Source organism: Schistocerca serialis, chromosome 5 (genome assembly GCF_023864345.2).
Source record: "Schistocerca serialis cubense isolate TAMUIC-IGC-003099 chromosome 5, iqSchSeri2.2, whole genome shotgun sequence".
Lineage (NCBI taxonomy): Eukaryota > Metazoa > Arthropoda > Insecta > Orthoptera > Acrididae > Schistocerca > Schistocerca serialis.
The window spans coordinates 340,432,802-340,459,257 of NC_064642.1; the positions used below are offsets into that span (position 1 = coordinate 340,432,802).

A 26,456-nucleotide genomic window follows, 5' to 3' on the forward strand; every position below is an offset into this window, starting at 1 on the left:
CTTCATCATTAACGTTAGTTCAGTCATTTTTAAACCGAGTGCACCATTTCCAGATGGAACATTCACCCATTACATTGTTTCCATACACTCCACACAATTTACGAAAATTTCTATAGGTTTTAGGTTTTTTGCCAACAAAAACTGTATCACAGACCGCACCTCACAACTGGCAGGATTTTTGATCGCAGTGCACCTTTCAAATTCAAATATAAAAAAAAAAACAGATGTGCAGAGACGTTCCCGCTGTCACATATGGATGCCGACTGAGCTGCCGAGCACGCACATACCAAAATATTTGCGATTGGCGCGTGTCTAGCGGCATCAGACGGAAACGTTCCCTACTTTCTGAATAGCTCTTGTAACTACAGTCTGTTTTCTGTCCAAGTTGCAGATAATATTTTTCTCACTATATTTTATCTCTGCTACCTTCAGAATTACAAAGAGTATATTGCACTTGACACCTGTTTTATTTATAGTAAGTAAAACTAACAGACAAACTGCAAAAGTATCTGCTGTACATGAGTAATATGTGGTCACATCATGTTATGATAATTTGTTTTCACTTGGCTCTGTATCTGAAGCTTTCTTGTCAGGTTCTTCCTTTTTATTCTAGGTCCTTGACTGGTTGGCAAACCATGGAGAAGTTTTCCTTCGAAAAAATGTTGGTATAGGACGCAACTTACAGAAAGCACGTGTTTACCAGAAGAGCCATGAACACTTTGAAAATGTTGCACAGGTAAGTTACCATGAAATGTACTGCATGTAAACTTAAATAACCTTCAATTGCGCTTGCATCTCAGATCGGCAGGGGATGGCTGCTTATTTTATGTAAGAATGGCATATATTATTTTTGCAGTTTTTTACCATCTTTCCCCTTGCTCTCATTTTTCTTAAAAATTGCTTTGGAATGTAATGTGCACATTATGTATATCAAAAAACGTTTAAATATGAAATATAGCAGAAAATAGTTTATAATGCAACAGAAGTTGGCATTATTTGTATTCTGACCTTCGTTCTGAATGATTCAACAATAATGCCAACATTGTTTAGAATTACATTAACTCTGACACTTGCTGTCAGATGTGATAGTGTATCAAGTGTACTATTTTGTATTTAAGGACACATGTTGCCCAACTATTCTGTAAAATGTTGTGTGATGGAATCAGTACTCCGGCTCTTATACTCTTTGTTGCTAAGAGGGAGATATTGAGACTCTTGTAATCGACGTCCACCAGAATCCAAAATTTCTTTGTGAATTCTCCATTTATGATTGTGAAATGTCATTTTACAAAAGTATATGAACTATACTAACATGTAAAAATATACAGCATAAACCAATTGTGAATGATGGTTGTGTTTTATTTATGAATCATGTGACAACTAATCATCTAATCAACTTTTTAGAAATTGATCAAGAAAAATTTAAGGAAACAGTGGAAGTATTCAATCAGGACTACTAGACAGACATGTGAGTGTAATCAGAGAGATGGAGTGTACATAGAGATTCTGTGATTCATTGTTTAGCACTCTCTGCGGTGCCATCCTGTATGATTATTTGCCATATCTTTGAGAGTGATTTTGTATGAGCTATTAAAACGAGGAAGTAATATGGTGTGCAGAAGGCATTTGGCTGAGATGGGAAAGCAGCTACAAGACATCTATCACTCGCTATGCAATGTGAACCTTGTCTTGATCGCCAGATTTATGAAAGAACTCGTAAAGACTGTGTAACTAAATATTTGTGACAAGCAAGACTTTGAATATGACTGCTGTTCATTTCACTCACAGCCATTCAAGCTGTACTCTTAGATTCCTGCCTAACCACACCCTCGGAAATTGCAACATATTTAGAAAAAAGACCCATTCAAATATTTGTGACAAGAAAGAATATAAATTTCACTGCTAATTGTCTCACTCACAACTACTTCATGTTTTGTTTCTTACTCAGACTGAAGTCATGAAATCACAGAAACTGATTACTCATAGTGCACACTCTTATATGCAAATAACATTGACTATTGCAGAACATACTTTCGATACATGAATAAGGAAATCCCAGAATGTGTTAATAAATGTGAAGATAGGGGAAAAGGGGGGGAAATATTGTCTTTACCAAGATGCAAAAGTACTGCCTTCAACTCGGTAACTGTATGTTGCTTCACATGACCACAGTGACCACATGCCATTTTGAACATTAAGATGGTTCATCTTAGAATCTTCTAAGGAATTTCACAGCTGATGTGTTTTTAATTAACATTTAATTATAACAAATCATGCCTAGAGTGACATGTTTATGCTGTTGCCTTGAAACAGCATACCGCTAACACCCAAGTTACACTCTAGAAACAATAGAATACAATGAATTCTCCCAAAACTAGCAGGTGAGGGATGTCACAAGACTGGTATCCAAATACCAGTAAAAAGTGGTCATGGCTATGTCATTTTAGTCACTCGTCACTATGTGCTTGTTTTGAAAATGAGATAATGCATGTGGGAAGTTGCAAATAAGCATTTTCTGAATGTCGTTTCAAAATTATACCTAATGTTTGGAAAGTGTGTAACTGCACATCCAAAAGTAATAAAACTCTGAATATATCTTATTTAAAGTGTGTACAGTTTACAAATATTACCTGTTACTCATTTTGTGCATTTGTGTTGTACACCAGCACAGGAACACCTTTTTTCTGTTTAACTTTATATGAATATGTGGATTTATTATTTTAACTTGGATTTCATAATTACCTTATGCATTGTTAGTTACTATGCCCCTTGTTCTGACTTTCAAAAACATGGTAGAGGGTTGCTCACTTTTCTTCAGTCTGATCATGGTGTTGCCACTCTATGGTACTCTGTCTCTTTGAGTGTAGTTCATTAGAGATAGGCCATTTTCTCAGCACTGCAACTCTTGCTCTATAATAAGTGCATCTTACATGAAATTTTTTGTCTCTCCGATACCTATGTTTGTTGAGGGGAAGTGTCGTCATGTAGTAGAACTGTTCAGTCATAAGCAGCCACACACAAGAGAATTTTAATGAGCTAGCTGTTGAACAGAGCACATCTTTGTCTGCAGGGATGGTCATACAGTTGCAGCTTTACTGTAGACCCTTCAGTCTATAACACTTCATTTCCAATGGTGTAGAAATAATATCTGATAACAGTAAATGATCCAAACTGGATTTTAATTTTGAGAACAGCTATCAAAGAGACTGACATGGCATATATGTAATTTGCTCATCCTTGAACCCATGATTGATGTATTATGGGCTTGCAGTCATGTATGAGAACAGTGTTGGACCCATTTCTGTAAGACCCTCAATTGTCTTAAGCCTTTAGACAATGGGTTTAGGTTTCCTAAATCCAACTGTTGTAAGTAATGGAGAGTTCTTAGCATTCAGAGAGTGCTCTTTCTAAGAGCTTGCTGCACCAGCTTATGTTCTGGAAGTGTTTCTCCTGATGTCAGTGAATTTTCATTGATCAGTAAGTAACAAAGTAAATTATGAGAAGAGTTGGTGGAAGATGGGGAATAACTAAAAACAAGGTGGTTGAAGAAATCTATGAAGAACCTGTTGGGAGGAAAGTAGTTATCCTACATATATAGTAAGTGATTAAAACAGAAATTACAATTTCCAGCAGTGTTTCTTTCTGTTAAGATGACATTTGTGATCCTTAGGTATCAGCTATGTTACTTTTCAAGTATGGAGAGTTAACATGAAATTGCAGATATATTTCCTCTCATGAATTTGGTCTTGTATTGGCAGATTTGATTTTTTAAAGGGAGTTTGTCATGATTTAATACCAGTAGGATGTTATTTTGTATTTTATCTTGGATTTCATAACTTCCTTATCCATTGTTAGTTACTATGCCTTGGGATAATGAGCCAGTTGCTAACAGGAAGAGGTGTTTGCTATAGGAACACGTTTCATGAAACAACTGAAAGTGAAAAAAATGGACATATCATTTCCTCAGAAACTGTTTAACCCTCACACATTTTTACTCTCATCCTGAGACTTTTCTTACCTTAGACTCTGAGGACTTTTGTTCCTTTTTTTTTTTCCAGTAGGTAAAGTGGAAACTGTCAGCCATGTATTGTTAAATCAGAGTCTACTTGGTTGCAACCAGATTCTTACAGGGCTAATGTCAGTTCTGTCGATGTTGTGGCTACTTGACGCACCGGCAGAGTGAGGCTAGTAATTTATTTTAAGACTATTTCATAAAGACAGAGTGCAGAAAATTGATCCAACTTCGCCAATTGTTTCTTTCATAAATGATGTAGCATGGCAAAATTGTGTGCCATGTGCATCACCAGGACCAAATGGATAACCCTACATCTATATGATGATTCATTTGTGGGGATGAGTGTAACACAAACAAATAATCACCATAAGAAGCAGTATGTGGTAGAATGTGCTTCATTGTAAGATAGCTGTTCTATGACTATCTCCCTCCCTTTCATTTAATTTGCCTGTGCTATGATTGACTGATTTATCCAGGCATATCTAAGAATGTGCCTAATGATGCTGTCTATAGCTCTGATGAACTTTTTCTGTCCAAGATAGCACAGAGGTTTTATAAGTAAAGGATTCCTGGAGACATTCACTTTTTCGCGAAAAAATTCGTAGGGTTACAACTTTGTCACCAGCCAACATTGTTTTTGTTTGTTAGTAGGACATTTATGAAGACATATCAGTAATTTGCCAGTGTGCTTGTTAAACAATTTGCAAAACATATTTTGAGGAGAGAATAAATGTTTTACTTTGGTGCAGCTCCTCTAGTGGTGTGCTATTGTGCTGTGATGCAGGGTTTCTCTCCGTACCAGGGCTGCACACTTGTATCTGCAAATAAATAAACAAATTAATTTTTCAAGGTGGTATTTCAATTTTTATGACTAACCCATGTAAGGTGAACATAAAAGGGCAGAATGTATTATAGTCGTGGTTTATTAAGTAAAGAGAAAGACAATAGGGTAAACTCATATCATGAATTAAGGGCCTTTTTTATGGGATGATAATGAAAGCAACACATGTAAAAATTACCCTGCAGTATAATAGTTGGTATCTTAGGAAAGGAGAAAAATTCCGTAGAAGAGAGTTTTAGCTTGCTGCAAATGTTAAAGGGCATCATTTCCTAAGGTTTTCATTTTCTTCAGTAATTGTTTATTGGTTGTATGTTTGTCCATAGAAAGGTGAGGTACAAAATCAAACTGCAGCATTGTTTAACTGTAAAAGTGTTTCTCTGTCATCTTGCCTTTCTTTGTGTCAAGAGAAGATGATAACACTGACCTCCTAATCAATGACAGGTAGAGGAGAGGTATTGTGCTGGTGGCTGGGAAAGACCAGCATGATGTTTGCACTCCTGGCTGTTTCAAGATGGAAGCAGAGTTGAAGGCACAGGGGTCAATCAGAAAGTAATGCCCCCTAAATTATTTCTCTTTTAACTTAGAAGAAAACAGAGTGCAATTTACACAGCTTGTAGCTAGAACTGTTGTGAATAGTGGTCTTGGATTCAGTTAAATTTCCATCCTTCTCAACATTTTTATAGTATTGCGATAGGAAAAACTGCTGTCTCTGTTCCTCAGCTAGTAACACACACAGTTTTCCAGTCTTCTTGTCTGGAGACAACAGCAATAAGCTTTCTTTAGTGGTCTTGGCAGGTAATTCCTCCAATCCTTTGAATGGTTTGAGCACTCATTTGCACATGTGTGTGTGTGTGTGTGTGTGTGTGTGTGTGTGTGTGTGTGTGATCTGTACACACTCACATTTTTGTTGGGTGAGCTCACTTCAGTGAAGAGTTGCCTTTCCTCTTCTTCTTCTTCTTCTTCTTCTTCTTCTTCTCCTCTCTCTCTCTTTCTCTCTCTCACACACACACACACACACACACACACTTTTTTTTTTCCTTGAGCTGATGAAGTATTGCACATAATTGCTTGCTATTTTCCAAAAATCCGCATAAACATAATGTTTAGGGCAGTCTCAGCAGTTTGTTAGCCACTCTGCTTTCGATCAGCCAATATCACTCTCCCAGTAGCTTCTCTTCAGAAACAAAATGAATGTCTAAATGTTGACACTGTATCAACTGCAGCAACCCAGTAACATTCCTAATCCTTTCATGAATGTGACTGGGGACCTTGCCATCAGTTTTTAGGAATTCTGTGACAGTTTGGGTGAGGATAGTGGAATGCAGCTGAATTAAATCAGGTGATACTGAGAGAATTAGATTAGAAACTGAGATACAGTAGATGAGTTTTTCTATTTGGGGAGTAAAATAACAAGATGATGGCTGAAGGAGAGAGGATATAAAATTTAGAGTGGCAATGGCAAGAGAAACATTTCTGAAGAAAAGAAATTTATTAACATCGAACATAGATTTAGGTGTTAGGAAGTGTTTTCTGAAAGTATATGTACAGAGAGCAGCCATGGGTGGGAGTGAAACATGGATGGTAAACAGTTTAGGCAAGAAGAGAATAGAAGATGTTGAAATATGGTGCTACAGAAGAATGCTGAAGATTAGATGGGTAGATCACATAACTAACAAGGAGGCACTGAATAAAATTGGGAAGAAAAGAAATTTCTGGTGCAACCTGACTTTAAGAAGGGATCAGTTGATAGGACACATTCTAAGACATCAAAGGATCACCAATTTAGTATTTGATGGAAGTGTGGGGAGTACAAATCATAGAGTGAGACCAAATCATAGAGTGAGACCAAGAGATGAATACAGGAAGCAGATTCAGAAGGACATACGTTGCAGTTTAAAAGCAATCTTAATGAAACAAGTAAATATCAGATCTTAGACTTTATTGCCCCATTGACAGTAAAGTCATTACAGATGAGGACACCCATGGGCCCAGGAGGGAAAGGAAAGAGAATTGGCTGTGATATTTTCAAAGGAACATTCCTGGCATACACCCTCACCATATTAGGGGAACTACAGAAAACCTAAATCTGGATGGAAATTTGACCCACCATCCTCTTGAATGAGAGTGCAGTGCCCTACCATTGTGACATCTTGCTTGGTTTTTGTACAAACAAGAGAATAAACTGGCATAGTGAGAGAATATCATAAGGAAAGGGCACCCTTGTAGATTCTTTGTATTCTTCTTTTTGATTTTGATAATGCCATTGTTCATAGATGCTTTGTTTGGATTGGTTGTGCCATGAACTGAATTAATTTCCACATTATGCACATAATTACTAGACTAGAATAAGATTGTCATTTTGAAGTTGACCTGTGTGTACAGTGGCTTAATTCCAGCAGGAAAACTTTGACTTTACAGTCCTCCCCTCTTACTCTTCTAGTATCTCCCCATTTTTTGTGTAATTCTCATTGCTCCTTTGACTGTCTATTAGTTTATTGAAGTCAGCCTGACTTAACAGTTAAGTAAAAGGTACACAGTTTATTAATTATTTTTTCTAAAATACGTTATAAAAATGGAACAGAGCAGGTTCCAGATTCGCATTACTTGCAAAAATACTGCTGTTCATTTTTCATTTCCCCTCAATGCAAAGCCAAAACATAAAAAACAACAAGGACAAAATACTCCTGAAGATTCCACTGTATTTGCTCTCTTGGCATAATGAGGGTGGCTTTATCTAGCAGCTGTAAACAAGAAACAAGTGACAATTCCAGGGCGAGGTAGGTCGTATACGGTTGTTGCTCAACTCAGTCCTGTACAAAACTCCTCATGGTCTCGACTCCCTTCCCATTGTAGTGCTCTCTTGCACTTTCCCCCTCCTCCTCATTATCCTCCTCCTCCTCCTCCTTCTTCTTCTTCTTCTACTACTATTTCATCATCTTCTTTTCCCCATTCTTCCTCTATATCTACATCTGTACTCTGCAAACTGTGTAAAGTGCATGACAGAGGCTATATCCCAGTGAACCAGTTATTAGGGTTTCTTCCCATTCCATTCACATGTGGAGTGAGAAGGATGATTGTCTGAATGTCTCTGTGCATGCAGTAATTATTCTAATCTTACCCTTACAAACCCTGTGTGAGTAATACATAGGGGATTGTAGTATATTCCTAGAGTCATCATTTAAAGATAGTTCTTGAAACTTTGTTAATAGACTTTCTCAGTGTAGTTTATGTCTATCTTCAAGAATCTTCCAGTTCAGTTCCTTCAGTATCTCTATGATACCCTCCCATGGAGCAGACAAACCTGTGACCATTCATGCTGCCCAACTCTGTGTACAGTCAGTATCCCGTGTCAGTCCTGTTTGGTATGGGTCCCACACATTTGAGGACTGTTCCAGTCACGAGAGCGATTTTTAAGACCGTGATTTGTAGACTGATCATGCATCCCCAATACTCTACCAATAAAATGACGTCTGCTACCTGCTTTACCAGTGTCTGAACCTATGTGATCATTCCATTTCATATCCCTAATGAGTTGGCTCATTCCCACAGTAACTCATTGATATTATAGTCATAAGTTTTTCATTTTATGAGGTACACAGTTTTACATTTCTGAACATTTCAAGCAAGTTGCCGATCTTCGTACTACTTTGAAATCTAATAAAGCTCTGACTCAATATTTATGCAGATTCTTTCAGTTAGTACTTCATTACAGATAACTACATCATCTGAAAAAAGTCTGAAGCTACTTTTACTACTGTCTTCAAGGTCATCAGTATACAAAATGAACAGCAAGGGTCCCAACACACTTCCCTGGGGCACACCCAAAGTTACTTCTACATCTGATGATGACTCTCCACCCTAGATAAGATGCTGTGTCGTCGCTACCAGATAGTCCTCAATCCAGTCACAAAATTCACTTGATACCCCGTATGATCATACTTTTGACAATAAGCATAGGTGTGGGACTGAGTCAAAGGCTTTTTGGAAATCAAGAAATACTGCATCTGTCTGACTGCTGTGAACTGAAGCTTTCAGTATGTCATGTGAGAAAAGTGAGCATTGGTTTGCATACTATCGATGTTTTCAGCAGCCACAGTGGTTGGCATTGAGGAAATCATTCTGTTGGAGATACCTCATTATGTTTGAGTTCAGAATAGGAACTAAGATTCTATAACAAATTGATGTCAAGGATATTGGATGGTAATTTTGTGGATCATGTATACTACCCTTCTTGTAGGTGGGTGTGACTTGTGCCTTTTCTCAAGAACTGGATGCAGCTCTTTGTTCATAGGATCTATGATAGGTTATAGTTAGAAGAGAGGCAAACTCAGCCAAAAAGCCAGTGTAGAATCTGACAGGGACTCCATTGGGGCCTGGAGCTTTATTCAACTTTAACTATTTCAGTTGTTTCTCAACACCACTGACACTAACATTTGCTTCATTCATTTTGTCATTGGTATGAGGATTAAATGGGAGAAATTCTCCTGGGTTTTCCTCTGTAAAGGAACATTTGAAAATGGAGTTAAGCCTTTCAGCTTTTTCTTTGCTACCCTCAATTTCAGTTTTTGTCTCATTTGCTAGGGACTGGACAGTAACTTTGGTGCCACTAGCAGCTTTTACATACAACCAGAATTTCTTTGAGTTTTGTGAAATGTCATTTGACAATATCCTACTATGGTAGTCATTGGAGGCATCGCACAATCACACGTTTCTCTTTTGATAGGCAAACATGGTTCATTCAGAATCTCTCTATCTATAGCCCTACACTTTACCATATACTTATTATGCAGTAATATCAGTTTCTTTAGAGTTTCTTTACAGTGACTGTATACATAGAGGTTCCCTCTCATTATGAAGTGTTTGACTAGGTACTTATCTATCCAGTGCATTCTTTCAAACTTGAGCCATAGTTCCTGTACATGCTCCTGCCCTATGCTGAATGTTTTAAGTTCCTCAGTGACATATTGACAATACAGATTTTGTATCTAGTTTACTGAACATATATAACTTTCTGCTTGTTTTAGTTGTCTTTTGTACTTTGGTAATCATTGTTGCTACACCTGTGTCATTGTCCCTGATAACAGTTTTGACATGGACATCTTCTCTTACCCTTTCCATTGGGTGCTCGGAGCATGCACTCCAGCTACCAACAGGTACAGATCCAAGGTGCGATTGTGGTTTGTATGGAGTGTCATAGTTTGTTGTTTCAAGTTCCGGTCCGGCACAAATTTTCATTGTCGTCATTCCATTATACAGCTGATAGTCGTACATATTCACCACTGTGAATATTCATTTCATGTAAAGTGGGTTTATGTTCAGTAAGGTCCTGAGCCAATTTTTATGATACAAACCAGTTGTAGCTGTTACACTGCAATGTTTCCACACAGGCGAATGATGTAGCGTATTGGCAAAATAAGGGATTCTTCCCTCTGAATTATAGTTTTACCTGCATTGGTTATCCCACCACAAAAATAAAATGTGCTATTGTTGCAAAGTGATATGATCTTCGAATAGTTATCAATTTTTTTAGGGACATACATTTTGAAGGCTCACTCCCCACTGAAAGTAAGAAGAGTTTCATCAGTAGTGTCATATTCAGACGGGGTATAATGTGTCCCACAGTTTGCACTGAAAATGACCCATACTTCACTAATAGGTGTAATTTATCATTTCTCCTTCTCTCATCATGTGTTTGCTTAGAATCAAATCTCAAATGTTCAAATGGCTCAGAGCACTATGGGACTTAACAGCTGAGATCACTTGTCCCCTAGAACTTAGAACTACTTAAACCTAACTAACCTAAGGACATCACGCACATCCATGCCCGAGGCAGGATTCGAACCTGCAACCGTAGCGGTCACGTGGTTCCAGACTGAAGCGCTTAGAACCACTTGGCCACACCAGCCAGCAAATCTCAAATGTAAAAGAATGAATTTGATTCAGTTTTTGGACATGTCACATCTGAAAAATGAAAGACCAAACTTTTGGAATAAAGACCATCAAGATTCACTTCAGATTTCTTGATAGTCGCACAAATAAAGATAAATCCAATAAGTACTTTCACCTCTCTCACATCAGTGGGTTGATTGTATATCTGTAACGTCGGGTCCAAAATGCCTCCTTTACTGATTTCTTCATTAGTGTGAAGTACAGTTTCCTACATAATATCTTCACTCACAAGTAATTCAGAGAAGCAGAGAGCAGTTTTGCCTGTTTTGGCAGCACCTTTTGCGTTGAGAAGGTAAGTAATGCTGTTTCTTTGGGCATTTCTGGTTGCAGAATTTGTCACAGTCGTCCAAACTGTCTCTCCATCCTTTTCCAACAACATTTCGCCCTCCACTTCACTGTCTGTTTCTTCAGTATTCCCATCTTCAAGTGGCTCTTTTCTCTCTTGTCCCACCCAATCTGCTATGATTTGCTCCTCACCGACGAACCAGGGATCTCTCCAACAACCCTTTTCAACAAAGGAAAAATTGAAAGAGCAAAATGTTCCATTCAGGTTGGAAAAAAAAATAGGTTTCCAAAATACCAGTATTTACAAAACAATGGTTGGGAGAGCAAATAAAATTTCCAAGTGTGCCAATTATTTTATTTTTTTTTTACACAGCGTCCCACATGGGATCCACGTTTTTCAACAACACAATCGAAACATTAAGAGCTACTGACCTCCTGCGGAATCATTGCTGCCTTGTCAACCTCTCGAGAACAATTGAGGAGGAGCTTTTGTAGGAGGGAGCAGCGAGAGACAAGATGGCGGTTGGACAGGAGAAAAAATGTGCTTCTGAGGTCTTCCAGGGCCGCACGTGGGCGACGAAGGGCTAAAATTTTATTAATATGCCAGATGTACTTTTCTGTTATTTTATTACTACAGCTCTGAAAGAGAAACCATTATATTAATTGTATTGGTTCCATAAATATTTGAGTTTAAAGTCCAAAATCGGTCAGTTTCGCTCCATTTGATGCTAAAGTCGTAATTGACACTCTGAGATAGAAGTGTAATTAAGCACCATGACTGCGAAGACTGGTCTGCACAATGTGCTGCACGAGATTGCAAGTAAGGGGAATGTCGTTTCTTTTAGTCGTTTCCGCCAGTGTTGGGGAAGTCAGTTTTTCTGGGTTTTGAAGTGAAAACGTCTGTTCAGTTCTCGGTCGAACTTTCTTCTGTGAGAAAATAGCGTCACATTTGATTCACTAACAACTACGAGACTAATAATGCATAAACAATAGTTGAGTCCTTACCGAATTGATCACGTGTGTACGTGTTTGTTGTTCAATATTTGGTTTGACTGTGATGTCATTGTAGTAGCATAGGCGCATGCGCGTGATTGTTACGATTTAGCTTTGTGTAAAGTTATAAATTGGTGTAGCGGGGAAACGCGTCTCGCCAGGATAGCGGTTCACGTGTCATTGTGAAGAGGACTGATATGATCCAAAGCGAGTAAATAAAAATATAAATTGAACTGAAACTTACAAAATAATGAATGATGTCGCCTCGTATGATTCGTAAATGTGCTCGTAATTACAGACAACGCACTCCAGACGAAAGCTGGCGACAAAAGGAATTCAACAAGACTAAAAAGTCCAGTGCCGAGTGAGAACTACAGTAGCGTTGAAAAGGAAATGAAGAAGCGACGCAAGGTGATTACGTATCGCATACAGCGGCCAGCGATAGTACAAACTGGTGTGTCATCTATTCTGTAACCTTAACAGTACTCTATGTAACGCTATGCTAAAGATATTGATAATTAAATTACATTTTAAAACGAAACGCTTGTCATATTTTTGTCCCGACGTTTTCACGAAAAACCTACGGCGCGTACCCGAACTACGCAGACGTATTTTTCTCTCCCGTAGGTGGAGGGTATTTTCCGTCCCGCATTCCCTCACTCAACTTTCTGTGGCTTGCTCGTTCTACCTCAGGTCTCCCGAACTATGTCGTATTTGTTGCTGACAGCATGTACGCAGTGGCGTAGCGAACATAACTGGCAAAACTTGGAAATTTGTGGTAAGGTCTTATGGGACCAAACTGCTGAGGTCATCGGTCCCTAAGCTTACACATTACGTAATCTAACTTACGCAAAGAACGACTCACTCACTCACTCTCACACGTACACACACACTCTCTCTCTCTCTCTCTCTCTCTCTCTCTCTCTCTCTCTCTCTCATGCCCGAGGGAGGACTCGAACCTCCGACGGCGGAAGCCGCGCGGACCGTGACAAGACGCCTAGACTGCTCGGCTACCCAGAGCGGCACATAACTGGCACCCGGGCCATGACACTTTATTGAGAGCCCACCCCCCTCCGTTCATCAGCACGAGGTACAGAGTAGTTTATTGGTGCCCCCCACCCCTCTCTCGGCGCGGGGTACAATACTACACTTTATTTGCACCACGACCACTGCCCCCTCCAAATATAATACACTACTGGCCATTAAAATTGCTAAAGCACGAAGATGACGTGCTACAGACGCGAAATTTAACCGACAGGAAGAAGATGCTGTGATATGCAAATGATTAGCTTTTCAGAGCATTCACACAAGATTGGCGCCGGTGGCGACACCTACAACGTGCTGACATGAGGAAAGTTTCCAACCGATTTCTCATACACAGACAGCAGTTTACCGGCGTTGCCTGGTGAAACGTTGTTGTGATATCTCGTGTAAGGAGGAGAAATGCGTACCATCACGTTTCCGACTTTGATAAGGGTCGGATTGTAGCCTATCGCGATTATGGTTTATCATATCGCAACATTGCTGCTCGCGTTGGTCGAGATCCAATGACTGTTAGCAGGATATGGAATCGGTGGGTTCAGGAGGGCAATACGGAACGCCGTGCTGGATCCCAACGGCCTCGTATCACTAGCAGTCGAGATGACAGGCATCTTATCCGCGTGGCTGTAACGGATCGTGCAGCCACGTCTCGATCCCTGAGTCAACAGATGGCGACGTTTGCAAGACAACAACCATCTGGACGAACAGTTCGACGACATTTGCAGCAGCATGGTCTATCAGCTCGGAGATCATGGCTGCGGTTACCCTTGACGCTGCATCACAGACAGGAGCGCCTGCGATTGTATACTCAATGACGAACCTGGGTGCACGAGTGGCAAAACGTCGGTTTTTCGGATGAATCCCGGTTCTGTTTACAGCGTCGGGATGGTCGCATCCGTGTTTGACGACATCGCGGTGAACGCACATTGGAAGCGTGTATTCGTCATTGCCATCCTGGCGTATCACCCAGCGTGATGGTATGAGGTGCCATTGGTTACACGTCTCGGTCACCTCTTGTTCGCATTGACGGCACTTTGAACAATGGACGTTACATTTCAGATGTGTTACGACCCGTGGCACTACCCTTCATTCGATCCCTGCGAAACCCTACATTTCAGCAGGATAATGCACGACCGCATGTTGCAGGTCCTGTATGGGCCTTTTTGGACACAGAAAATGTTCGACTGCTGCCCTGGCCAGCAGATTCTCCAGCTCTCCCATTAATTGAAAACTCTGGTCAATGGTGCCCGAGCAACTGGCTCTTCACAATACGCCAGTCACTACTCATGATGAACTTTGGTATCGTGTTGAAGCTGCATGGGCAGCTGTACGTGCACACGCCATCCAAGCTCTGTTTGACTCAATGCCCAGGCGTATCAAGGCCGTTATTACGGTCAGAGGTGGTTGTTCTGGGTACTGATTTCTCAGGATCTATGCACCCAGAGTGCGTGAAAATATAATCAGATGTCAGTTCTAGTATAATATATTTGTCCAATGAGTACCCGTTTATCATCTGCATTTATTCTTGGTGTAGCAATTTTCATGGCCAGTAGTGTACATAAAATCTACTCGAATAATAATATATTTTCCAGAAATAGCTGCCTGGAATGATACTGGTCAAGCAGTAAGCCCATCGTCATGAGCCGGTCGTCCGGCAAGCTACTCAAATTCATCCTGTTTTGGATGTAGCTTGTCAGGTCTAGGATTCCTTGCTTTTTCGAGACTGCTTAGTTTTAACGCTGCTCTGCCTGAAAGTTAGCCGTAGAATATTATATCTGTCGCATGTAAAAATATAAACGCTTCTACTATTTTTTTTTTTTTTTCTGGGGAGCATGACTTTCATGAATCCCCGACTGCGGATCCACGTCTTCTGCAAACCCAGTGGGTCGTCTGTTTTTATTCAAATGTGGAGATGATGAGAGGACAGTTGCCTCACCATCAGCCGTGAGTCGTGTCCGTGGCGAGCAAAGACGCGTACGAGACCGCCCGGTGCTTCTGGTGGCAGGAGGGTGAAAGTACAGTAGTTGACGCGGCGCGCGCGCGATGTCGCTGGCGGAGGTGGGCGGTGTTGCGGCGCGCGCCAGTCCGATTCTGACCGCGGAGCAGCGCACACGGGCTGACGGGGCCGGTTCCAGCCGATCCTGGACGGGAAGCGCTGGGAAGGAAGGACAAGGGCAGCAGCTGGCAGCGAGCAGTAGCGGCCGCCTCGCACGTGCACCCCGGTCGCAGCCGGCGCGACCCAGGTACGCCCGCAGACAGCTGTGCCAGGGACACCTGCCGCGCGGAACGGAGGCGCGCGCGCTGCCGGCGCCTCTGGCCGATTGTCACGGACCGCGACGCCAGCCTCCGAGGATTTCTGCGTCCGCACGCTTTCATGCTACTTGTAGAGTGTTGCTCTGCCTGTCTCCTATTCCCTGAAGTCGTACGAGCTTTTTTCCTTCAGCTGTCAACACGACCGCCAGTGTACGCTGCAGCTGCTAAGTGGTATCTTGTGCCCTCGACAGTTTCGTTGGTGTTTCACACAAAACAGTTGCTAAGCAGAATGTGTCGCAGGCAGTTTGAGAGAGTGGCTCGCTGCCCTCGCCGTAGTATTTGTAGCAACTGCTCGGGTTCGGTTCGCCTGCTCTGTCAGTGAGTGATAAGTGTTACTTCTAGGCCTGTAATGTAAAGCGTCTGGCACCGGGTATTTGCTGCTGTACCATACTTGAAAGTAAATCAATATGCGTGAAGGCGGATGGAGGACCCGTGTTTGTTGTAAGGGTTCTGGGAAAATGTAGCACGCTAGTGCGACAAGTTCTAGAGTACTGTTTCAGTGTTCGGAAACCTTGTCGTGTAGGGGTGATAGAAATCGAGCGAATTCAACGATGCGCTGCTACGTTCGCAACAGGTCTGTATGGTCCACAGGAACCGCGCGACCGCTAGGGTCGCAGGTTCGAATCCTGCCTCGGGCATGGATGTGAGTGACGTCCTTAGGTTAGTTAGGTTTAAGTAGTTCTAAGTTCTAGGGGACTGATGACCTCAGAAATTGTCCCATAGTGCTCAGAGCCATTTGAACCATTTTGTATGGTTCATACGAAAGTGTATCAGGAGCGCTTGGGGAACTTAAATGGGAATCCTTAGAAGAAAAACAACGTTCTTCTCGAGAAACCCTGTTGGGTGAATATGGGGAGTCCGTATTCGAAGAAAACTGAACTGACATTATGCTACCACCACCGTGTATGTCACGTAGGGACATGAAAATAAGATAACAGATATTAGGTCACGTACAGAGGTCATTTTCTCTCGCTCAATACACGAATGGAATGGGAAAGATAATCGATAATAATAGTCGCATTTCCTCCACCATTCAGAGTAAAATGGCTTGCAGAGTATATATAAATGGTTCCTCCCATCCGGGCCGAAGATGATGTTTGACTTCCGTTAAGGGAATTTGTTTTTCCCTGTTTTCCTATAAATGTGGTGACTTACTTTTTGTGCTACGGCAGTGCTGGGACAGTTCTCCGAAAGCCACACACTGTTTCCAAATCTGGTTATCTTTTTTGCATAAACAATCTATTTAGACACAAGATATGATAATGCTAATTGAGAAACTATATTAGGAAATAAGGTTCCTGTGCAGATGGGGAGGATATTATATCAGAATTGAAGAAAAGCTTTAGTAGTTTGTTGTCATGGCATATCTTAGATGCAAATATGTTTCGGAGAAAAAACAATTATTTGCTAAAAGTGACCAAATCGAAACGTTTGGTTTTCACTGAAGGTCTCTTACCAGTGGTTGCTCTTTCGTTTTTCTGTCTTGAGAAGAAGTGTGTGTGTGTGTGTGTGTGTGTGTGTGTGTGTGTGTGTGTGTCGCGCAGGCGTGTTTGTGTCCGAGCGTGTATGTTTGTGTGTGAACATTTAATTATGGGCGAGTTAATTGTGAATTTAGCGATAGAGATTGAGCAGCGATCAAACTTTCAAGCGTCAAATCCATGTCGTTTTAGAAGGGCAACGAAGTTTAAAATTAACGTTGACAGGGAGGTAATAAGGCTCTAGTACCAAAGAACAAGGATGGAGAGGAGGACTAACGATTTTTAGTTTTAGCCTGGTTTGGACACTAAACTGGACCTTTGCTTTTCGCGAGCAGCTTTGTGTCATTCATATGCATCTACATCTACACGATTACTCTACAGTTCACAATGAAGTTCCTGGCAGAGGCTTCAGTAAACCATCTTCAAGCTACTTCTCTACCGTTACACTCTCGAACAGCGCGAGGGAAAAACGAACAGTTATGTCTTTCCGTGTGAGCTCTGGTTTATTTTATGTGATTGGGTTGATTTGGGGGAGGGGACCAAACAGCCAGGTCATCGGTGTCATTAGGGAAGGATGGGGAAGGAACTCGGCCGTGCCCTTTCAAAGGAACCATCCCGGCATTTGCCCGAAGCAGTTTAGGGAAACCACGGAAAACCTTAGTCAGGATGACCGGCCGCAGGATTGAACTGTCGTCCTCCCGAATGCCAGTCCAGTGTGTTAACCACTGCGCCACCGCGCTCGGTCTTATTTTATTGTGATCATTGTTTCTCCATATGCAGGTGCACGCCAAAAAAATATTCCGTCACACTTAGAAGGAAGTTGGTGATTGAAATTTAATGAGAAGGTCCTGCCGCAGCGAGAAACACCATCCAATTAGTGTATCATATCCGCGTCATTCTCTCTCCTGTTTCGTGATAATACAAAACTTTGCGTCTGAACTTGTCATTTGAGCCGTGCGAGAGCCTCCACAGACCTTCAGTCGGGCAATATCTTTCCCATAATCTGCTAACTGTCCACGAAAGGGCCACCGCGCCGTCTTGAAGTACCAGGTGAATTTCACTGCAGCGTAATGTTCGCTGCAGAGTGAAATTTTCGTTATGAACCGAGTCTTGTTCAAGGAATAGTGCCAGTATTCACCTGAAGTTATTTAGAAATACTTAAAGCGGGTTGACTGTGTTGGAATTTGATCTCTTCACCTGTCATTTAAGAGTCCATTGCCGTAACATTATGCCTTATCTCTCGTTATACCGTTCAGAGTTCCTTTAAATCACTGTAGCGATTGGTGGTACGATGACTTAATAATAAAGCAATGACCGAGACTCGTGTCTCCATTGTTGGCGGAACTAAGAAGTGGTCTCTTGCAGCGACCTTGCCGCTCCGGCGACGGCAACCCGCAGTCCTAGGAATCAAGAAGTCCTGTATCTTTTCTCATCTTCAGATCGTTTGGCGATTCTCTTTTCGGGCACAATATTTGGGAAGACGCTGCGACTGGCAGTCGTATATGCGCTCGTTGGCTCTAGTCGAGTCTTCGCGCTTGCCATACCTACCGTGGCCAGCAAGATCACCGGATCTCGCCTGAATTGATAACGTTACTAGCATTATGGCGAGGACCGTCGAACCAGCTCGGGAGTTTGATGATCTAACGCGCCAGTCGGACAGAACTTGGCGCGATATCCCTCAGGAGAACGTCCAACAACTCTATCAATCATTGCCAGTCCGAGGAACTGCTTGTGTTGATGCTCAGAGGTGGAGCAAAGCGTTATTGCCTTTCTCAGTCTGTGAAGCTCTTTCTTTTGAATAAGTCACCCATTTTTGTGAAATTGTAGTCATTTGTTTGTCTATACGTATACATCAGATCTACTGATCCCATTCGGATAATTCCTTCGTGGTGCGTCGTTTTTAGTGTATTTCGAAAGCTGCAGCGAGTGACTGTCTTACAAGGGAACCCGCCATACGCCATATTTCGCTCTCTGATACTGTCAAACGTGGTGTAGGGAAATAAGTGTGAAAATAAAGGGATACTCCATTTCTGCTTAGGTACCAACATGCAATAGTTTTCGAGAAAATGACGATTAAACTGTCGAAGCTACTTCGTAAGTCCACTTGCGTGTCGTAAAATCAAATGAGTTGGTAGTTTGGTGACTAGGAGTAGAATTTCGTATTTGTGTCAGTTCTTCAAAACCAATCTTATGTTTTGCTTTTCTTTTGTTGTCGCTGAAATATGCCACATCAGTGTTTTCTGTGACATCGTAAAATCCAATGGTATTACCGACAAAAGCAATAAGAATGTCTAATCTTACTAAAAGCTGATTGTATCGTCACAAATTCAAATTAACAACGTAAAAATTCTAGCATTTCAATTTTTGTTTTGTATTATATTTTTATGCTTCAAGAGAAGCAGTGCTTTCATAAAAACATGCAAAGCATAAAAATTCGGACCACCAAGAGTAATTTGCAAAGGCATGTATACTATAGTAACGTTTTCTGTGTGAATATAATTAGGGAAAAAATTTTGCATTATGGCGATAATTTCGCGGTAAACCACACACATCGGAGCATTTTCTCGAAACTTGGTGCCTGTAACTAATTAGGGATCAGAGTGTGTATTTTAATTTCATCGCTTCTACTTGTGACTTCCCTTTGCTTTGCGTTGAGAGTAGGGCACTTCTCTAATTGGCAAATGGAATTCTTTAGCTGCCAGTAAAAGTACAAGTCGCAGGGTTTACATCACGGCATACACTTTGGCGGAAATACTTATAATGAACATGTCGGTATTCCGATTTCATCGACAAACAGCCCATCGTATAAGGAGGGATCGTTTTGACCACACAGGAGTCAATAATGTATAACGATGGCTCCATTTTTACGTAAAGTCGCAGAACTTTGTGACAGAAACTGATTATTGGCTTCTTTTGTGGAGTATCCATATTTTGTGGCTGTTGTGTGCGCATTTGATGTTGTTGCATTAATTAGTTTACGTCTTAACGGACTCGAGGGCCAAATTTGCCACTAACGTTTCGGAGACAAACGAAAACTGTTGGTGGCAGTTTTCTGGATGGTGTTACGCAACGTCAATTGTGACAGTGAAATTTATTTTTAATAAGATTTGGAAAGTTTATTTCGTTTGCTATTGATACCATAATATTTTATTATGCCGTGAAAAATATTGATATCGTATACCTATGCGACAACAAAACAGAGAGAGAGAGAGAGAGAGAGAGAGAGAGAGAGAGAGAGAGAGAGAGAGACAGACAGAGAGAGAAACATAAGACTGGATTTGAACACAGGGCGCAGAAGGTCGAAACTGTGCTGTTAGCCTCTGCGCTACCAACGTACTTAGTTTTATGCCGCACGCTGGAAGAAGTCCCGTCGATACTTTGACCGTGATTTTCTCGGAAGCTATTGCGAGTTGGCGCCTAAGCCAAAGGCCGCAGCTCGTGGTCTTGCGGTAGCGGTCTCGCTTACCGCGCACGGGGTCCCGGGTTTGATTCCCAGCGGGGTCAGGGACTTTCTCTGCCTCGAAGGCGTTGTGCGTCATTCATCATCAATTCATCATTGACTCGCAAGTCGCTGAAGTGACGTCAACTCAATAGAACTTGCAATACGGCGGCGAACTGCTCCGCATTGGGCCTCCCGGCCAACGATGCCATACGATCATTTCATTTCACCTAAGTCAAAATAGACGTCCCTGTATGTTAATCCATCTGTCACACCGCCAAGTTTCGACAGTACCAGTTAGCGGTTTGTTACGGCTTCTGCTTGTTAGACGTGACCGCTGCCTCGAGCCGGACCTCGTAATTGAAAACCAGGACTTCGCCTAGGGTAGAAAGTTGCAACGAGTGCCAGTACAGTTTAAGATGTAACAGACGCTGCGACTGTTTATAAATATTTCTCTACAATTCGGAGATGCGTTGCCGTAAGATATACTCTAGTATAGCAATATGTATGTTTGTCTTTTGCATCAAGTACAACGACGGTCCCACCCCAACAATACTGTTCTTCAGCAGGTTCCTTACTGGCAGATGGCCCGTGATTGCCTTGCAGCCTCTAGCACAGGGATGGTTGATAAAATTAAAAAAAAAAAAAAAAAAAAGAAAAACACGCAAAATTTGTTTTATTCGATGATTACTTCAATTTTACAATGTAACTAATAACACAGAAATCATAATAAAATTTAAAAAACTAATTAGTGTCGTCAAAGTGTCGAAAAAACCGCTATGTTATCTACAGTTTTTGAGGGAGGATTCATTTACTTGCTACGGATCACAGTTTGGCAAACACCGCTCTAGCGGCTCGTCGCTGTTGGCGTGTGCCGGCACTGTCCTCGCGTGTCTTTACCGGCGGAACAGGTTCGGGTCTCTCAGCGTCGTGTACTCGCTTTCGTGCGGTGGGTATCGGCTTGCGGCCGGCGCGTCGGTTAGTGCAGCCTCGGCCGGCCGGCCAAGTCCATTGCCCCAGCTGCACAACAGCGCAACGGTTGGCTGCCGCCGCCCCCACCCCTGCCCCCTCCGCCCCCGCAGGCACATCCTCCCAGCCCGCGAGCCGCCAAGCGCGGCGCAGTCGTGACTTCGGGAATTGCCTCTTTTGGTCCCAGCGCCGCAACACTGTTGCGCTTGTGCTACTGGTCTTGCTTAGACGCCAGCAAGTATAGATCGCTGTTCACAGCCCATCCGAGCACTGAAAGGAATCTTTCACTTTCAAGAGAACCGTGTGCTATAACAGAAACACTTGACACATTAAACCTGTATACTGTAACAGGATTCCAGAAAGCTACGTTTCCTATTGCGACAGATGTTCCTATATCAGATGAGTGATCCGAAAACCTCTCATACTTGGCCAGAGCTTCATTTGTCAGTACCTCACTCCTGTTCTTCCAAAGTACAGGGCATTTCGAAAAGGTTCGTCCGATTTTACAAGACTATGTCTTCTATGTCACTCAGTATAGGATCTTGAAGTAAATTTTAACTTACGTATAGCGCTGTAAATTTTTTATTTTCACAAGAAGCATTACAAAAGTAAATCTTTTACCTCAATTTCCGTACAATCTCGAGATACCTTTTACTGTTACGTTTGGGATGAAAGTTTCCACATATTAAATGAAACAACAAGATTACTGTTACCAGTCACCGGTTTTATTTATTTCCACGACGCGTTTCAAGGTTTAAACCTCCATCATCGGGTGGATTTACATTAGTTAGTATGACGTGTGTGTGTGTGTGTGTGTGTGTGTGTGTGTGGTGTTGTGTTGTGTTACGATTTTTTTTGGAGGAACTTGTGGCACTACCTAGTGGAGAAACAAGACACTATTTCAGAACATGGTTTTGGATGCCTTCCGACAAAAAATTAAACTTATATCTAATGGTAAACATAAATTAAGTAAAATAGACTACCTCCAGTGGTCACAGGTTCCTTTCGCTGTCGTAAAACATCACATGTATACTGTCACATTTGTAAACAAATATGGCGTCTGGAATCTGCTGGGTGCTAGATTCGTATAACAGAAGAGAAGATATAATCGCAAAGTAGAAAGAATGTACATCGTAACAACATTATTACAGAATAATTATTTAAAGGATTTGGAGGTGTTTGTTTTGAGGTGTCGAATATATGTATGTGTACTTCAGGTGGCATACAAATCTGATTTTGACAAGTTAAACCAGCTTAACATTCGTACTCGTTTAAACAATATGGTGAAATGTTAAAATGGCTTAAACTTCATACTTGTTAATAACAATCAGGTGAAATGTTACAGACTTTAAGTACAATAATCATATTGGCTACAGCAGTAAAATGTTCGCATTTAAAGTTTCCACATACTTTTCACAAATGTTGAATGTGCCCTCCACACGGTGCACAAACATCCAGGCTGTGTGATCTATTAAATTTCGAGAGAGCGACCGAAAAAACCTTTATTTGTGTTTCTTCTTCTTCTCCTTCGCGGTACGCCTTCAGAATGAGCCGACAGACTGAAAGTACAGTTCTCGTTCCGTTGATTAAAACCACAGGCTGCAAATAGTTATGGAGTGAGCATTCGCATGCGCAATACGCGAATTCTGTCAGCATCATGTTCTGTTGCTCAAGTCATGTGATTTTGTGACGGCACATTTTAGCCCGTATAGCGCTTAGCGTGTTATTACTTCACTGTTACAGACATATCACCTTCAGAAGTTCCGTGAAACTTTGTATACCTGTTTTACAGACATCTTAACAATACTTTCGCCGCAGTATCATAGCTCAGAGTCAACTACATTTGCGTTTTTTCGGTTACGGGTTAAGAATTGACAGCCAGCAATATTTTTTACGCTTCCTATTGCACTTATTCATATTGTCGAATCTCTGTTCTAAGTAATAATTTTACGATGGCACTGTAGACGGCGCCGAACTGTCACGAAAAAATAATGCCTTTGGAACTAGTTACAGTAAGTACGGTAAGCGATTTGCACCACCTGCCTGCCTGCCTGTCATTATTTTCAATTTTTCTTTATTTACCTCTCTGCTTTGTACAGACAAGTAGAATGCCATCTTATCAGAAAAGTAAAACCATATAGTATCCACAAAAGACAGAAAATGCAAGATCTATGCTCGAATTCTGTAGTCAAAGAAGTGACAGCTTACAATACTTTCTTAAGTTTTTTATTGCACTGATTCATATTGTCGAATGTGTTCTAATTAATTGTGTTACGATGGCACTCTAGGAAACTGACTCATCCAGAAATACTTACACACAAGGGTTTGAGAGTAAATTGGAGGAAATTAATCGCTCGGGTATAAATTTCATCTGCAGATGAACATAGCACTAATCGTTACACAGTGGCTGGAAGTTTACTCAAATCTGCTTGCAAATTTATATAATATTTGTCTCGCAAACAAATACCGTAAAATCGCAGAAATTATTTATAGAATACAAGACTTTATAATACTGTATATCGATATTTTGCAACATGTTAAGTACCTCATATAAAATACGAGATTTACAGTTATACATTTGTTGTACATACCTATAAAATGTAACTGGTGTTCCTTTCACATACCTCTCTTTACATCCGTAGCAACGACAGTACTGAACCATAGCTGTTACTGTAAGTCAAACGTCCTGAACCATTCTAAAACAATAAGACAAGGAGAATACAAGCAATATTCAAGTTTCGCTGTTAACGCAAAATGTAGACAAGTAGCGTCGTCCAAAAATCACATGACTAGCCTAGTTTGATATTGAGAACACGTGCAGTAGGCTATGGCCACTCCACATATATATATGTTTTAAACCACAGATATACAAGAGACAGTGACGTTTACACATGCGTTTACCGGCGGCAGAGTCTTTATATGTTGAATCTCTAATCACGCTGTCGATCCGTGCTGAGATATCGATGTATCGTTATTAGCTCCACTGTAGCGACGTCTTTGCGAGTTTATTAACGAAAGCACCGAATTCCATGATGTTCCCAGGTTGAAAGAGCTATCTCTTTTAATTGAATTCTTCGCCAAACGAATTTTAGATGCTTCTTTCACGACCGAGTTCCGGAAAGGTGAAGTCGACCTAGAATTTTGACATTTTGATACCACATAGAATGAACTGCTTCGATGCAGTGCCCTGTCACAACCGAGCCGAATTATTGGGCTGTGAGAGCCGGATGTACCTACGGTGTGCCAAGATTCTTTCACGGACTGTATGAATCGTCTGACCGATGTGCGAAAGGCCACACTCACAGAAGAGCTTGTAAAACCCCAATCTTACGGAGAATCATATCATCTTTGACGTAACCCAAAACTGCTGATGTCTTTAGCGCAGAGAGAAAAATGACTTTAACTTCGTACTTGGTGAGGAACCGACCTGTTTTTCGTGACAGGTTTCCCACAAAGGGCAGAAAAGCCAAGGATTTAAATCTCTCTCTGCTTTCTTTCTCGGTACTTATGTCGACGTTAGGTTTTGTTCGTAGCGCCTTACTTGCCTGTTTAAGAGAATGATCATTTGTTTCGAAAATCTCTGTAAGTGTAGAAGCTCGTCCTGCAGACGGTTCTTGCCAGCAACGCAATGTACTCTGCAAACTAAAGTTCTGAGGAAAATCATCGTCAGGGAATATAACTATGTGTGAGTCGGCTTCCGGTAAACTACGTGTACCAAGGTGCCATTATCTTTGCGACGAATTAAAACATCAGGCGCCAGGAATAGAATCAGTGTCGGAACGTTTTGGACGGGCGTTGTATATCCTAGTTGTTGGAGAGATCAGATTTTGCAGTGGAATAAAGGTAATAAAAATATTCAGTTGTTCGGAAGACTAGCAACCTTATTAGGTCAAGCACGTACGCATCCATAGGCTATCACCCACATGCATTGTGAGGCTATTGATGACAAAACGCGGGCGTTTGTTATTTGCATGCGAGAATCACATTGCCTTGGTGTGGAGCAGCAGCAGAACGAAACAGACGAGGACCGGAAAATAATGTGGGCCCCCAGCACTTTGGGTACCGTTAAGTAATTTCGAACTGCCCGCTTGTCGTCACCCTCTTTGCTGGGTCTCACGAGCAAGATGTGGGTTCTGGGAGTAACACTAACATTAGGAACACTGTAACATTCCTTTAGTGTCGTTAAAAAGGATGTGCTTGTCGCATTCAGCTCTCAAAGATGAGTTAAGACTTTAAACGAGATTTCAGAATCATCTGTCACCATTGTATGGCAGTAACTTTTCCTTGGAAATATTATAAGTTGACTCGCCACTTTTGTAATACAGTGTTGGAAAATCCGTATGATATGCGAAAGCACTGTATATCAGAAACATCCTTCTTCACTCATCCTGAAGGCGACTCTTTTTTACGAAAATGAATCTCTGACTGTCCCAACAATAACCACAATGGATAAAAGTAAAGAACCTTGTATAATATCGTCCATTGAATTTGCTTAATGTGCCGCTGATACGAAGGCTAATTGCATAGTTTCCCGTTGGGTGATCTTTCTACTGTCAGTGGAAATCAGAAACTCTTATGTGTCGGATGCAGCTTTTGTACAGGGTCTCTTTCGTACGAGTCGACAGGCGCATTTTCTCCGCTATTTCAGCAGATAGTTCCAGTTTCAAAACATGGTTCAAATGGCTCTGAGCACTCTGCGACTTTACTTCTGAGGTCATCAGTCGCCTAGAACTTAGAACTAATTAAACCTAACTAACCTAAGGACATCACACACATCCATGCCCGAAGCAGGTTCCGAACCTGCGACCGTAGCAGTCACGCGGTTCCAGACTGAAGCGCCTAGAAACGCATGGCCACACCGGCCGTCGCAGTTTCTTTTCTGCAACATGTAGCTGTAGTCAGCCCACACAGTACTGCTCGTCATGTCTTTCACGCGACTCTCAACGTCGATGGAAAGCGTAGGTTTAGGCAGAAATAAAATGATTATTTGAAGAGGTATTTAACGTGCTCATTCGACAGAACGGTCCCTAATTAATCTAGTGAGACATTTCTTCTATCGATGTTTATTAACAGAGAGAGTAAAACTAGTACATCAGCAGCGAAGGCATCGCCCTGGCCCGTGCTGATTGCTAC

General features: G+C 41.5%; 1 protein-coding gene across 1 annotated transcript in view; it reads left to right on the forward strand.

The window, feature by feature from the left end:
• Nucleotides 1-26,456, forward strand: part of LOC126480962 (kalirin) — a 1,643,174-nt gene that overhangs the window by 375,306 nt on the left and 1,241,412 nt on the right. Inside the window, exon 14 of the mRNA XM_050104391.1 lies at nt 614-736. Within this exon, the coding sequence (XP_049960348.1) occupies nt 614-736 (123 nt within the window). The remainder of the gene's footprint in view (nt 1-613; nt 737-26,456) is intronic.